The 17,119-nt window shown below is 38.9% G+C and overlaps 1 protein-coding gene across 3 annotated transcripts in view; it reads left to right on the top strand.

Moving 5' to 3' along the window:
* TACC2 (transforming acidic coiled-coil containing protein 2) overlaps positions 1-17,119 on the top strand; it is a 154,419-nt gene that overhangs the window by 57,136 nt on the left and 80,164 nt on the right. Inside the window, exon 1 of one of the 3 annotated variants that reach the window (XM_087725923.1) lies at positions 7,829-8,069. The exons of the other annotated variants lie outside the window; for them this stretch is intronic. Within the exon in view, the coding sequence (XP_087582049.1) occupies positions 8,002-8,069 (68 nt within the window). The 5' untranslated portion in view covers positions 7,829-8,001. Of the gene's footprint in view, positions 1-7,828; positions 8,070-17,119 lie in introns of those variants that run through there. 3 annotated transcript variants of the gene reach the window in all.

The raw sequence follows: 17,119 nt of genomic DNA on the forward strand, positions 1-17,119 counted from the left end.
AGTCAAACTATTTTCCAAGGCACCTGAGGGTAGAACAAGAAACTAATCAAGGTGGAAACTAATCAAGGAGAGAAGCAACTTAGAACTGAGGAGAAATTTCCTGACAGTTAGAACAATTAATCAGTGGAACAACTTGCCTCCAGAAGTTGTGAATGTCCCAACACTAGAAGTCTTTAAGAAGATGTTGGATAGCCATTTGTCTGAAATGGTATAGGGTTTCGAACGAACTCCCCGCGGAGATTCGGACCCTCACCTCCCTTCAGGCTTTTCGTAAAGCCGTTAAAACCTGGCTGTTCCGGCAGGCCTGGGGTTGACGAGTTCCCTTCCCCGCTCGAATTGTGTGACTGTTGATTGTTTTTAAATTTCTCTCTGTATCTTGTTTGTTGTGTTACCTTGTTGTATTACCCCCCTCCCCTGGGTTTGTTAGCCGCCCTGAGTCCCTCCGGGAATAGGGCGGCATATAAATGCAATAAATGCAATAAACCGTTTCCTGCCTACGCAGGGGGTTGCACTAGAAGACTTCCAAGATCCCTTCCAACTCTGCTATTGTATTGTATTGTATTAAAGTGCACCATTGAATGAAGAAAGTTATATTTTATTTAACATTTAACATTTATTTAACATTTATAGGCCGCCCTTTTCCCTGAGGGGACTCAGGGCGGCTTACAATAATGAGGGAAGGGGAGTGAAAGACAAAATACGACAAAAGAAAAGTGAAATAACAAAAAGTGCTAAAACACAACATTCACTCAGCATTCGGGAGGGGCAAGAAAATTTATCCCCAGGCCTGACGGGCTAGCCAGGTCTTGAGGGCTGTGCGGAAGGCCTGGACTGTGGTCAGGGTACGGATCTCCACGGGGAGATTGTTCCATAGCGTCGGAGCAGCAACTGAGAAGGCTCTCCTCCGGGTAGTCGCCAGTCGGCACTGACTGGCGGATGGAATACGGAGGAGGCCCGCTCTATGCGATCTGATGGGACGCAGGGAGGTTATTGGCAGGAGGCGGTCTCTCAGATAGTCAGATCCACTACCATGGAGCGCTTTATGGGTGGTAAGTAAGACCTTGAATTGCACCCGGAGATCTACAGGTAGCCAGCGCAGCTCGCGGAGGATAGGTGTTATGTGGGCGAACCGAGGTGCGCCCACAATCACTCGCGCGGCCGCGTTCTGTACTAGCTGAAGTCTCCGGGTGCTCTTCAAGGGCAGCCCCATGTAGAGCACATTGCAGTATTCCAGCTTAGAGATCACAAGGGCTCGAGTGACTGTCGTGAGATACTTTTTTTATACTTCTCCTTGAGCTAAATTTCTAGCAATAATAACAAAATTCTGTACGTGCATGAGAAAAAATAGGCAAGAATTTCAATATTCCTAGTGGGGCTTTTCTGTAGGGCAAAAGTATCCAATAACACTTATTCTTGTACATTCTCAGGAAAAGCAAATACATTATTATTTAATGACTGTTTGCCATTGTGATCAAGCTTGTCCTGAAAAATGTTCTAGAGTTCCAAGAAAAATGTGAATGTATGCCAAATAAGCAATATGAATCACATACCAGCTATATGTTTTACATTTAGAGCTCGGAAAGTTTCCTATGTGAAAAGGGTAACCTTTGCCAAACCATTTGTATTATACAAAGAAGATCCTTATCACAATTCGTTGTTACATTTTAAGCAATGTACTTTAAAGGTGAATTGGAAGAAGCAATTCCATATAACATTTATATAGTGATAAATATTAGACTGTTTTGTGTCTATTCAGGATACTTTAATTATTATTATTTAAAATGCTGCTAATGGCTTTCTTCAACTTGGAAAGCCCTCAGATATGTTCACTTTAATCCCTATTTTCCCAAACAAGTATTGCAATTGTTGGGAAAACTGGGAGTTGATGTATACCTCTGGGGATGTCCAGGTTGAAGAATACTGAAATATAAAATTGCACTGCAATGAGTAGATCTTTTCCAAGAGCTTGATTTAGTTGTCTGTAGATAGCACTCTGTAAGTACAGAATTATATCAATTGAATAATTAAATCCCAGCTTTATCTTTTATTACAGTGTAACTAAATCTTTCTGACTTTGCGAGAGTTGTTTGTTTGTTTTCCTGTGCCCTTGGGTTCTAATAATCACCGTTGATTCAAAGAGCACAGGTAGAAAGAATTGTAAGAAGGAAATACATCTATTGTAAGTGTATCAACAATGGGTGGCAGGAAACTATTTCAGCCTGATCATATCAGCCCTTTTTAAATTGATATTGCGGAGGTCTGAGTCTCATGATGTGAATTTCAAAGTTCTGTATAGATGAGTATGGCCTGGTTTGCACATTGTTCTCAACTTTTATGAAATTTACTTTTTTAAATTTTGGCATGATTGCTTAGTGTTAAATGAAGCCATTTCCAATTACTAGGGTCGCTAAATTCTGATTTAAAATTATTTGTGATGGATATGATGCGCCAGTATTTTGTCCGTTTGTATACGGAAATCCCACAAGATCTTGACCATCTGATTTTCGGTGACTTTTTCAGGCTGATGTTCCCACCAGTTTGTTGCTGTTTTAATATTATAATTTTTTCACAAATTCCAATGGATCATTTGTGCTACTGAATTGTGCCGCAATTTATAATCAGTCTGCGTGATTTTTTTACAGCAGCTGAGTATGTGATCAACAGTTTCATCAGCTTCTTTGCAAAGTCTACATCATCAGAGGATTTTTCGATTTTGGCCTTAATGGCATTGGTGCAGATAGCTTGTTCCTGCACAGCCAGGATTAGTGACTCTGTTTCTTTCTTTAATGTACCTGTTGTTAACCATAACCAAGTTTGTTCACTGTCCACTTTATCTTTTATTTTTTCCAGAAATTGGCCATGCAGTGCTTTGTTCTGCCAACTCTCCATTCTTGATTTTATGACACCTTTTCTGTATTCTTGTTTCGTCTGTTGTTGTTGTTGTTGTTGTTGTTATTATTATTATTATTATTATTATTATTATTATTATTAGGGTGGGTCAAATAGTCAGCTATATGTTTAGACTGGATTTGACATCTGTATACACTTACTGAATTTTTCTCAAGGAACTAGGATAGAGAGACGATGATGGTGATGGTATTAAGCGGTTTCAAGTAAAACTGCCTTTTCGATTGAATTCAGTTGAAGTGATTTTGTCAGTGTTGATGATGTTCAAATGATGTTCAGATGTTTTGGGGTACCTATCACTATTGGTACTATCTCTGATTTCTTTTGCCATAGTTTTTCTACTTCTGTTTGCAGCTCTATGTATTTTGTGATTTTCTCCAGTTCTGTGATGGAATGTTGTTCAGATTCCCAGGAGGCAGGAATACATACCAGAATACAAGAGACAGTGCAGTTTAGATTAGTATGGGAGAGAAAGGATTAAAAATAGTGCCTATCTAATAGCCTCCTAGTGTATATACTTTATCTATGGTGCTACATATATAAAGATTTATGGTTTATGGTGCAAGGAGTGGTTTATAGTTTATGGTGCATATATATGGTTTATGGTGCAAGGAGTCTGCTTTAATTATGTGACTTTAGGTGCATCATTGCATGAAGAATGTGAAATAAGAATTCTGTGTTGATCCCAAAACAAAACAAAAATTATCAGTAAGTCCAGAAATGGATATTAATTTATCTTTATTCTAATCACTCACACAGAATCCTTCCTTTGAAGTATCATCTCAGAATTAAAAGTGGTGCTACAGTTTATTCCAATGCAATCATCATTTTCTTAAGGCTCTGTGCAAACCTCCAAAACTGAACTTTAAGTTAAACATGACTCTAGAACAAAGGTGTCAAATTCAATCTCATTGAGGGCTGAATTGGGGTTGAGTTTGACATCAGGGAGCCATGGTGGCCATAGCCAACTCGATGTGACTCATATTGGGGGCGCCTGTGGTGGCCTGAGTGCTCTGCCAGCAAAAACAGGCTCCTGAGCTCCGTTTTTGGCTGCGATGACCTCCTGCAACCCTCTGCCAGTGAAAACAGAGCATGCGGCCTCCCACGCTCCATTTTGATAAGCAGAGGCACCGTGGGCCAGTACTTTGCTGTTTCCAGGGCAGCCCCACGGGCCAGATGTAAGCACCCTGTGGGCCGGATCCATCCTGCGGGCACCTCTGCTCTAGAACCTATATACAGGAAAACCTTGACTTATAACAATTCATTTAGTAACTGTTTGGCTGTGCAGTGCTCCTGGGGGCTGGGGAGAGCAGAAATGAATGAAAAATGGGCTGGGTTTTTGCTCAACTTTGTCCCCTCCCCATCCCCCAGGAACATTCTATAAGCCTCCTAAAGACTATTCATGCCTCTCTTTTTTTTTTTTTTGAAAGAAAATGAGCCCATTTTCGCGAAAAACAGGCTGTTTTGGGGAGGTCTACAGAGTACAAGAAGGTTTTTTTAATTTGCCTCTTCAAAATCTTTGTGCGTCTTATACTCCAGTGCATCTTATACTCCGAAAAATACGGTAACTATATTTTAAATGCAAAACATTATTGAACATCAAAGTAGATGAGAATCGGATTTCCTTGTTATTCCTTGTATCTGAACAATGCCCAATTTGTCTAGTTTCCGGACTAAATTTACACATTGCAAGCATATATAACAGAGATGAAAAATGACTATTTTATACACTATATCTTCTAGTATCAGGATGTCAAGGTGAATATTTGACAGTGAAATATGACTATATTGAATCTGCTGAATTTGTCTGGGTTTTGAAATAACTGGTAACTGGTTTTACTATTAGTTTCTCAACAAACGTAAATGATAAATTCTGAGTTTACACTTGGTGTCCCTTTTGCACTTGTAATTTAGTTGATTTTCACCAAATTGAGAAATGTCTTTGGTGAAACAGAAGTAGATGGTCAGTTGTGCATTCTAAGATGACTTTGACCAAGACATCATCCATTTTCTTAGCAATTTTATGAATTTATATTCAAGTCATTAATGCAGTCCGATTCATGTACCTATTCTGTTAAAAATGTTGATCATACCAAAGAAAATATTACATTTGTCTTCCATGAAATAAGAAATATAACTCAAGGTTCAACAAAGTCTTTCCTGAAACAGTGCTTTATTAATTTAAATATTTCAGCTGCTAACCCATACTGTTTAAACAAAAACTTCTTTTATTGGTATATTTGCTTTGTGACAATGGCCCATTGCCTTAAGCCAGAGGTCTTCAAACTTGGCAACTTTAAGACTTGTGGAATATGCTGGCTGGAGAATTCTGGAAGTTCAAATCCACAAGTCTTAAAGTTGCCAAGTTTGGAGACCCCTGCCTTACACCATAAAGATGAACAATTCTGTCATAATATATCTATACACAGTTCTTTGTATATGTACTTTTAGTTGATGCTAGGCAACTAACTGCTTGGACATAATTTCAGATGTTTCTTTACTTCAACAGAGAAAGAGTCAGCAAAATAGCAGTGGGATCAGGAGCAATTTCTGACTTCCTCGGGGAGCACCAGAAATCTCCCTTTTGGACAAATTCTATAAATTAGCCCATATGAGATACCTTAATTCAAAAATTGTTTCCCTATGATGCAACATTTTGCCCAGTTAAATATCATGAGTTTTAGTAGTATATAGATGTGCTTATTGAACAGGCAGACACCCCAAGAGCTAGGCAGCCTCTTAAATGAGACCATATGCCATATAGACTTTGTAGGTCATAAATATACCTAGAAAAAGAAACCATCCAGGTCTATGCAGCTTTCAGGACCTGGGACAGAATTTCAATGGCTTTATCAGCTGTCATTGAAAAATATGAACCCCAACCAGCAAGTGACTTCACTTGGTATTTTCATGTAGATGTTGAACAGATTTATAAACATCATGCAGTGGACAATATTTGTGAAACCAATACCGGCAGATTTATTTACCTTTATGCTGCTATGGGAATCTTTGAAACACCTTATACAGTATTGTTATAAATATATTATAACAAAATCTCATGAGTCTTCAGTATTCTTCTATCACCACCCTGATCCAGGTTTCTAACATCTTTCTGGTTTCAGTTTGCGAGAGAACTGGATGGCTAACAGATGACTGAGCTCTGATTTCCTTCTGCCCTTTCTATTTTCATTCCCAAGAATGCTTTGGTCCCAGCAGCATCCTAAATAAGGAACAGAGGAAAATGGGGTATCTGAAAGCCAAACTTTCTACTTTTATTTTTTTTTTAAAGTTAAGAATCATGGTTTGACAGTTGGAAAGGATATGAAGCCCTAGTTGATATCCGTGGTTCTATTGCGAAACTACAGTGTGTAACTAACTCCTCCTTTGGACTGAGAAATCTTAGCTTGTCTTGCTAGCACATGGTGGATCTTGGAAATAATGGTCCTCAATAATTCTTCCTAGATCCCCTGACTTTGACCTGCATTTTAGAACACTGCGCAGTGTATCTAATCTTTGATATGTTGAAGTATCGGAAAATCAATTGCATTTATAGGGCCTTTTGACAAATCCATCGGGCTGTATTTTCTATTCCCAGCCACAAAGACAATTCCACTACATAGTACAGATATTTATTTGACATATCCCATTTGTTTAACTACTATTCAAAAGTACAACAGCCCTGAAAATTGTGACTTGGGACTGGCTGGTCCTTGGACTTAAACCTGTCATAGCATATCCAAAGTCACAGGATCAAAATATGGGCATTTGACAACTGAGATGTACTGTATTTACAGCAGCGACAGCAATCCAAAACCATGTGATCACCATTTGTGACCAGTTTCCAATAAGTCAGTGGGGGAAGTCAGATTAGTTTAAAGACTGTGTGATTCCCCTTAACAATCATTTGCATTAGCAATTCTTTTCAGTGATTTGCTTAAGAATCAAAGCAAAAAAATGTAAATTTGGATGCAAATAATAATAATAATAATAAAGTCATTTAATAACGGACTAGCTTGACTCCAGTTGTTGTAAATTGAGGACTACCCGTATAGTTTTTTTTCATACTTGCTGTGGTGGTGGATCTGTGACCTGTAATAAAAATGTTCAGTTAGGAACAATAACCAAAAGAATCTCATTCTCCAGGAAGTGGAGCTATTTTCTTAATACCCTCAAGCATCACTGCCTCTTGACTGTCCAGCTAATGCACTAATTGGTACATTGGCTGAATGTACCCCCCCCCCCAAATGTATTTGTCATCCTGCTTTGTCCTGTCATCTTGCCTTTAAGGAAATATGTTTACTAATACATCTATACACAGCAGTGCCCCTGTTGCCTTATTTATCTTAGCTCTTCTGTGGCATTCCCCCTACTTCTCCAGTGGAAGATTCCATTTCTGTGAGAGGGATGGGGTCTTTTGTTTGAAGAAAAGGGAGGGAAAAGCAATGTGAATTTTTTTTAAAAAATCCTACACTTTGGTCTGCATTGTTCACCGCTTTAAAGTAGATGCGGGTGCTTGCCCCCCAAAATAAAGAGCACATGCAAGATGTGGCATGCAAATCCATTTGCATTTCAAATCAGCTGAGTCAACACAATGTAATGATCCTGCCTGGAGATTCTTAAGGGATGCACACAGTAGCTGACAATGTGTGCTTAAAGGGAGGGTCTTAATTTTTCTTTCCCTTTTTTTTCCCTCCCCCCCCCCAAAGCCACTTGGAATAGCCAACAGACCTTGCAAAGCATTTACCCAGGACTTAGCGTCAATTCTCCCAGGCTGTTACGTAGCCTGACACAATAGCCGGGACATTTTATTTATTCGAAATCAAGTTTTCATTTGAGTGAAGGGAAAGAAAGGGAGAGCCCCCACCCCCCGCGAGTGGGGAGACTGAGGAAGGAAACTGGCAACAGTTCAGAGGAGAGAAGCTGCTGTTAAAGTCTCTGGATTGTTGCCCCCCCCCTGATGCAAGCAGCTGTTTTCATCTGCACTGCAGTATTTGCAGCATTTACCATCCCGATCTCTCTGGGCTTTTTTGGTGCTGGATTTACACAGAGGCTGGCTACACTTGCTGGGAACCCCAACACAAGGGCGCCCTGAGGATGGGAGGGTCGCAGTCTCTGCAGCAGGCACAGACAAATAGCCTGATTCGGGAGCCATCAGAAGCAATGTAAGTATGAGCTCGCGCTATCCGTCTCTCCCTCCCTCCCTCTTCTTCCCACACAAGGCACGGATTGAAATGGCAATGGGAAAGCTCTGGGGTCTGTTTGGAAAGGCTGGTTGATCCGAGAAGGTTGAGTTCTAGCCATGCCCAAGCCTTTGGCAGTTTTTTCAACCCTGATCAGCTTTTAGAAATGCTGCCAAGGCATGTAGGCATTTTCCTTAGAAAAAGGGTAGTGGGGTTCCTTTTGTATCGTGCAGGGCAATAAGCTGTGTGTGCCATTTGTTTCTCCACGTTCTATAGGCATAATCAATCAAGCCCATCACCATTTTCAGCAAAAAAATGCCTCTCTTCCTGCTTAAAATGCATAGCGTACATCTAGATTGATTTTGCTTGGGTTTGTTTCCTGAGATTTTCATCCTGTCTGCTCTCCAGCAATTCATTTCCCTCCGTTCTCATTTCCCTCATTTTAATGTAAAATACTCTTCAGTTTGTGATCAAAACAGCAAGCTGCCGTTTCCAATTGTCTTTCAAAACGACATGCCATCTGAAAAAGGATGGAACAGACAGTTCCTCAGGCAGTACTGTGTTATTATTCTCTTTCTTAGATTTTTTTTTTTAAAAAAATGATTTGTTCATCTTTAGTTGGGCATCTGCTAGCTGGTGACTGTATTTATTCAGATGATTCTCTGATTTCTGATGGCCGGAGCATTGCAACCAAACAGACAAAACCAGTTGCAATCTGGTTGGCCTTCAGATTTTATAGGCCTGGGTTAAAGGTGTATAAGCTTGAGTGGTTTATTATATGTTACCTGATATCAAAGACAGGTTTAAGCAGTTCATTGAGTAAAGGAGTGCAATCCAATTGCCTTGAGCTTCTGGAGAAATGCCAGTATAGAAATCCAACAAAATACGTATTTACTGTATTATATTGCATATTTTTCAAAATGGCTTCAGTTAGTACTTTCTTTTCCCCCCTGAATTTCTATATGATTCCCCCCCCTCCTCAGTTTTAAGAATGAATGATACCAAACACTGTATTTGTGGAACCTAAATAGTAAGGACACAGATCCTGATCTGTATTTGGAATCAGTTTAACAAGTATGATGCTCCTGGAAATGTATTTCAGTAATGCATTCCATGCTTTTTTTTAATCCTCCATACCTACTTTTTTCAGGTTGGGAAAATGTATGATGACAAAATGGGATTAAAACGATGTTTCACAAAATGTGTCAGTCTTCTGTTTTTTTTATCCTTTTCTGTAACACTGTTCCATTGTTAAACATAGTAAGGTACTTTTTCCCATCTTCATAAAGAATTGTAGCTCTTTTGTGGAAAACTCTTTTGAAAGTATCGATGTTTCATATATGGCCAGATTCACGCTTATAGCCACATTCGCACATCCGTACACGGAAGTCCAGTTTTCTCTGACAATGTCAAGTGGATTGAATGAATAAGATTTCTAGCAACACTTCACGAATCAAGTATTAATTCAAGTGTCGTTGCTTTGGTTAATGTTATGAAGGGGCCCTGGAGTACAATACTTCCCCTTTTCAATAAGCAAAAACTTGTTATATCTCTGGAGTCAGTAAGAAGTGCTAATGTTTGACATGAAAATTCATGCGAAAAGACCATTGCTATAATTCCCACCTCCCCCTTGTATCTCTATTAAAATATAATTGCTATAGTAGGGACTTTTCTATATTGATAGTTTTTTTAATAGCTTGCTTATTAGTTATAAGTAAAAGGAATTGTGAAATACACAAGTACTATGCACAGAGATTTTAAAATGCTGCTTTATGCATTAACAAGCAAGATTTAAAAAAGAACCTGCAGTAGTCAAGGATGATTTGAGCCTTTCTAAACCAAGTTGTTATTGGTTATTTATTACAGTGTTTCTCAACCTTGGCAACTTGAAGATGTCTGGACTTCAACTCCCAGAATTCCCCAGCCAGCGAATGCTGGCTGGGGAATTCTGGGAGTTGAAGTCCAGACATCTTCAAGTTACCAAGGTTGGGAAACACTGATTTATTATATCAGCATCTTCCAGTCTTCCAATTTATATAAAAAAAACATCTTGCTCTTACATTTAGCAAGGCTATCCAGAAGACGAATTGATCAATAATTTGGGTAACTTGTTTATTTCCCCTTTTAGAAGAGGATCAGTCTCTAGATCTCTGGAAAAAATCCTGTGTCATCCGTGCAAGTAAGTAGTTTAGCTAGCAGTGGTACCATCAATAGGCATGACATCGCTGCCTCTCTACAGGGATCATATTCTAACCCAGAGGTTGTTATATTTTTCAACCAATCCTAAATTTATGATACTAAAACCTTGTAGGTGGATCTAATCTCTTTCATTATGAAAAATTATTTGTGAATTCTTTTCAAAATACCTGTATAATTCTAGTAAATGATGCCTTTTGGATAGTAATATAATACATTTCTCTGGGTTAACAAGCAGTTAATTCAGCTCATCCTGCAGTTTTAAGCTAGCTTCCATTTCATATTTTTCATGGCAGGAACTTACTATCCCCTGGAAAGCTTGTGAACAAAAAAAGAAAGTATAAAATATGTACTTTTGCTGTTAGCATTAAATATTGTATGACTTTTTATACAAGTGACAAATCTATATTAAAGAAGTCAGTATTTCCTGTGGAGTGATGGAAACAGATTCTCCAGTCAACTCATATGCACGAAGAAAATTCTCTTCCTTTCTATGTCTGTTTGCTTGAAACATTTCCTTAGAGAATGTTGATAACATATAAGGTTGAGATTCCTAGTTGAAATGAAGTTTTTCAGCTAAGGTTAGCTAAAAACTGTACTATATTTCTGTGGCCATCAAATCTCCTAGCATAAGAACTGGGTGGTCCAATCTTACTCTATCAACACATGCAGCACAGCGCAAAGTAGATTAAATCAGAGGCCTGGTCTTCTGGGATATTCTGAATAAAGGAATTTCATTAAAAGATATTGGAACTACTTGGGAAAAGTTTTTAGAACATTTTGTCTCAATTAACAGAAATATTAAATGTTAATAACAAATCCAATAGGTAAAAAACAAAAAGAATTATGGATGCTGATAATCTATTGGACATATTATTTTGGCAATTGTGAGATTGAGTGTGTGTGTGTGTGTGTTCTAGCTTAGCATACATATATACCTTTCACGTTTTAAGTGCATTTCATTTCCTTTTCACAGTACATTATAGGAAATCTCTACAAAATACATGTGTATATTACTTAGCAATAGCAGTTAGACTTATATACCGCTTCATAGGGCTTTCAGCCCTCTCTAAGCGGTTTACAGAGTCAGCATATTGCCCCCAACAACAATCCGGGTCCTCATTTTACCCACCTCGGAAGGATGGAAGGCTGAGTCAACCCTGAGCCGGTGAGATTTGAACAGCCGAACTGCAGAACTGCAGTCAGCTGAAGTAGCCTGCAGTGCTGCATTTAACCACTGCGCCACCTCAGCACTTATCTTCACAGAAATATAGTTTATCACAGAATTATTTCATTTTCTCCCAATGCTATCCTAGAGAACAGCTGCTTTTCTTTGATGTATTTTTCACTGTAGTGATTTACTACTACCTTATTGTAGAAGTAGACAAAGGTAGACTTTAAGACAAATCAAAGGAAACTCAAGGAAGCAGTGAAGAAGCAAGATGTTATATGGAATAATTCTGAAACTTAAGAGTCTAGAAGTGAGCTTTAAATTAATCTGATTTTAATCTGCATCAAAGAAAGCGTGATAACTTTCTGTGTAATAGAAGTTAGTAGCTGAAAAGTATAATACTAGCAATACTAAAGGGGGGCTTAAGAATCTGCATCCGAAGCTTTAAGAGATACATGTAGCTTTGAGCCTTATATTCTGCCCACATGACATATAATCTTATAAAGATATTTATGTCCCGCTTTTACTTTTGGTATTGAGGCATTAGGCCCTTCTTAAGAATACTGATGACCAAAAGAACCTAAATTTCTTTCATAAGTTTCTCTAAAAGCATATCTGTGACAGGAAAGAATTTCAAAACAAACTCCATAATGCTCCATTCTTTCCTTAAGTATACATTTTGTATTTTAGTTTCATGCTTTCTACATTGCTTATTATATAGTTCTGTGTTTCATTTTTTCCTTGCAATCGTGCAGAACTATTGAAGATTGAGTGCCATATAAAATGTTGAATTCTTGTGCTTTCCATGCCTAGATAAGCATGCGACTTTTGAGGTAATATTACAGGCATCCAAAGATAGATAAGCTATGTAAATGATCAATCAGAGAATGACTCTAGTTAAGCTACTATCGAATGCTCTTAGCCACTGCGTACACATTTTTCAGACTACTCCAGTTTGATCTACGTAAACAATTATATAATAACATTGTTGATTTGAAAGATTTAGAAAATGATTTTGAATTGCATGATTTCAGATACATTTTGGCTGTGCATCAGTTCAATCAATCAATCAGAATAGAGCTGGAAGAGACCTTGGAGATCTTATAGTCCAAGCCCTTGCTCAAGTAGCCGAGGTGGCGCAGTGGTTAAATGCAGCACTGCAGGCTACTTCAGCTGACTGCAGTTTGGCTGTTCAAATCTCACCGGCTCAGGGTTGACTCAGCCTTCCATCCTTCCGAGGTGGGTAAAATGAGGACCCGGATTGTTGTTGGGGGCAATATGCTGACTCTGTAAACCGCTTAGAGAGGGCTGAAAGCCCTATGAAGCGGTATATAAGTCTAATTGCTAACTGCTAAGTAGGAGACCCTATACCATTTCAGACAAATGATTGTCCGGTCTCTTTTTAAAAATTTCCAAGTTCCCCAAGTCAGAGTCCAATAACATATTTTTTAATCTTCCGGGTTATAATTTTTACTTTTTGGATTATAAGAGCTATTCTGAATTATAAGTTATTAAACAATAAAGACAGTAAATAAAGTATTGTTACTGAGGATGTTAATTTTGTTTATAATAATAATCAAATAACTATAGGCATACATGGACAAGACTTATGCATTCTATAGATTATGTATGATGAGGAATTCCTTTGCAACCTTGAAAACAAGTAATATATTTTACTATTATCTTCTAAAAAATATAAATTAAAATCCAAAATTAGAGCTTTCCCCTATTATAAGAAACTTAAACTTTTCTAACAGCTAATGGTAAAGACAAGTGGTTTAGAAATCAATAGGATTAAAGAAATATTGTACTCATTTGCTTTCATCTGTGTTAGTAAAAATAATATATGGAGTACTTTTTTGTTATTCTAGAACAATATGTAAATGAATTGCAAAGTACATACACAGAGGAAAGTTGTCTAGCTTCCCCAAAGTCCAAGTGGACAACTAAACCTTTAAAACTGACAGGATCAAGGTTACGAACATCCCTAGAGGATGATGATCCATTCTCAGCCAATGTCTTCCTCGTATGGATGATCTCTAAACATATAAATGAGAATAGTTGAGGAACCCTTTTCCATAGTCAAAGAAACGTAAGTAGTAGGGATAGGTCTGGCTGCTGTTGGCTCTCTCATGAATTCAGTTGCGAAATCTAAGATTTACCGAACCACTATTAGCAAGTGTCCAAAGGAGGAAGCATTTTGAGTAAATTAACTTGCTATTGGCAGATAGAAATATCGAGTTCGAGTTTTTTCGAGTTTCATTTTATTTATATGCCGCCCTATTCCCGGTGGGACTCAGGGCGGCGCACAAACCCAAGGAAGGGAAGGGAAAAACACAAAAACTACAAAAGTACAGGGCATTTAAAAACAACCAACAGCCACACGATTCGAGAGGGGGAGGGAACTCATCGACCCCAGGCCTGCCAACACAGCCAGGTTTTAACGGCTTTTCAGAAGGCCTGGAAAGAGGTGAGGGTCCGAATCTCTGCGGGGAGCTCGTTCCAAAGGGCCGGAGCTGCCACAGAGAAGGCCCTCCCCCGGGTAGTGGCCAGATGACATTGGCTGGTAGACGGAACCCGGAGGAGGCCTACTCTGTGTGATCTAATGGGTCTTTGGGAGGTAATTGGCAGCAGGCGGTCTCTCAAGTACCCAGGTCCAATACCATCTCCCCACCCCTCTCTCTCTCACACACACAAACACACAACACACACACACACCTTCAAAATATTCATATTTTAGGAATAGGTTGGGAAATCTAAGACCTGAAAGTCAGTAAAAAAGAAACCCAGAATTGTAAATTTGCTCTTCACTTTTTTGTAGAATGAAGCTATGAACCAGTTATCCTTGATTACAGACCTTATGGAAATACAGGGAAGAAGGAGTTAAGCAGTTTTAAGTGTCTTTCTGATGGGCCTTTTCTTGCTTGGACACCGGCCTGTACTCTAAATATAACTTGCTTGTTTCCTCCAACTCTCTTGAGAGAGTTCTCCAGATGTGCTGCATAGCTAACTTAAAGAGAAACGATTATTCAATGTCCATTGTTGCAGTTGTTGCCATACTTTCATAAAGGTGAGTGTCTGTAGATGGAGGTTTCTACGTCTGTGGTTTTTCTTACGGCAGTGTCATATACTGGCAATGAAAGAGTTACTGAATAGATCATAAAAGGTGTTTCATTAAACATAAAAGTGATTGCATTGGCTGTAGCTAACTCTTTTTTTTCATAGAGCAGATGTACATAAAGCAATCCATATTAGGTAAACTTGTGCAAATGTAGACACAATGTGTATTATTATCAATAAAAAATGTATCTTTCATGGCTAGTTTTTGAAAGAGCCAAGGTGGTGCAGTGGTTAAATGTAGCACTGCAGGCTACTTCAGCTGACTGCAGTTCAGCAGTTCGGCTGTTCAAATCCCACCAGGCTCAAGGTTGACTCAGCCTTCCATCCTTCTGAAGTGGGTAAAATGAGGACCCGGATTGTTGGGGGCGATATGCTGACTCTGTAAACTGCTTAGAGAGGGCTGAAAGCCCTATGAAGCGGTATATAAGTCTAACTGCTATTGCTATTGCTATAAATTAAACTGAAACACATAGTGGCTAAATAGAAGTCCCTGGGCCCAAGGGCAAGCATCTCAGATGGACCCCACCAGTGGTGGAAGAAGATAGGCACTAAGCCCTACCATGCTATGAGGTGAGCAGCATAAAAGAAGGCAAATACTCAGATGGTTACTTCTTCCATGCTACCGTTGCAGCAATCCCTCTTCATTCAGGGCAGAATATTCTTTTCACCTGACCAAGGATGGATGGACAACATGTCCAGCTATGGAAGCCACTGCTGCTCACTTAATGGATTCCAAATTTGCTTTCTTCTGTATTGCCACTTTTGAAGATCGACGGAAAGACGAGACGAGAGCCAGGACTACCAGAACGAGAGGTTTATTCACATAGAACTATATACAGGCGATTCAGCACCATCCCTGCTTGACAGCTATTTAAACGGGCTGTCAAGCAGGGATAGCCAATGGGCGCGCTTTCAGCGTCTAGCAACGGGTGACGCTGCGCCCTAGCCAATCAGGGCGCCTCTAGGGGCTAGCAACAGGCGATGCTGTGCCCCAGCCAATCAGGGCGTTGCCTGGCCTGTTGCTAGCTGCCAGGTCGTACGTCGAGGACTTTCCGAGTCCTCAATAGCCACATCACTTTGGCTCATCTCAAGAACCTATGTGACTAGGATTTTTATCTTGTCTTTAAAATGTAAATTTAAAAGAAATTAAGTGCTGGACAAAGGGTAATTCTGGACCCCTACTTGTGTTCCTTATTTATACCCCCCGTGGAAATGGATCTATGGGTAAGCGTGCATCAACCAAAATCTAGTGGTTTAGCTGGGTTAGTAAAATATTTGTTAAAATTGAAGACACAGATTAAATTTTACTATTTTTCCAAAATTGTCCTGTAGGGATATTACTCTGAATGTCCCAGAAGCAGGGAGAATCAAATCAAAGTATCTGAAGTAAGGAATGTGCGCTGTATCTCGTTCTACTTAATAAAACTTTTACTGGTTATGTGCTATCAAGTTATTTTCAATTCCTAGCAATCACAAAACAGATTTCCCCCCCCATAATAATCTCCCTAACCTGTTCTTTCAGGTCTTCCAACAGTGCCCCCATCACCACTCCCCATTTCTCGATATTAGGATCTTTTCCAGAAAACTGGATCACAATGGAAAAATCTAAACATTGTAGTTTATAAACCCTGATTTATGATTTGACAGGGCAGTTTTGCTGCGATAATGTAGCTGTTATGGGTAGGCAATAAACCAGTTATTTTTTTTAAAAAGAACAATAGCTGTGTATAATGCATAAATGTGTAATACAGCATGGAAGCAATTGATTGTGAGCAACTATAGTTATTAAAAAAATGTTTTGGAGGCATAAGGAGCTACATTATTTTCTTACATTTTGGAAATTACCTGACTCAATCTGAAGTTTGGGAAGCAACTTATTGCAATTTAGTCCAGTTTCCATCCCCCAGGTGAAGAAGTAAGATTCTGAATCATATTGGAATAATTAGAATGAAATATCAATTTTCCCCAGAGAAAATTGCGGGGTATTTTTTGCAGGGTTGAAGAAAACTAATGCTTTTCCTAAGGTATTTCAATAAAATAGACCTCTCCTTTCTTATCTCAGTAACATTTGATTTATTTCTAGAGGGTCTTTTCTTTTCCCCAGAAAAAGCAAAATCACAAGCTTTGCACATTTTGATTGTTAGTCTCAGTTGTACTATAGCACACTAGCTATTACAATAAGAGTGTCAGGTACGAGCTAGGCACTAAGAATTAACAGACGAATGGGAGAAAGACTGCTTTTAAGTAACTGGTTCTGCTTATCTCAAATAAACAAATTGCTTGGCTTCTACTCTGGCAAAGATAATTCAGTGTAGCTGGCAGTCGGAGAAAGCTGATACAGGAAACCTCCATATATTAACTGACTTTCTAGGACGAATACCTCCAGAAACCATTTTAAAAAGGTTTCCCTTTTAGTTTCTCTACAAAACACACTGTCATTACCCAGAAGATCTCCAAAAAAGAGAAGAAGAAAGGTTTTTCCAGTTTCTGATTTCCAGAAATATAATTTATTTTAGCATTAAGAGATCAAGAGACATCTGTTAGA

Source organism: Thamnophis sirtalis, unplaced genomic scaffold (assembly GCF_051295495.1).
Source record: "Thamnophis sirtalis isolate CommonGarterSnake01/CBP01778 unplaced genomic scaffold, rThaSir2_p1.2 scaffold_11, whole genome shotgun sequence".
Taxonomy (NCBI): Eukaryota; Metazoa; Chordata; class Lepidosauria; order Squamata; family Natricidae; genus Thamnophis; species Thamnophis sirtalis.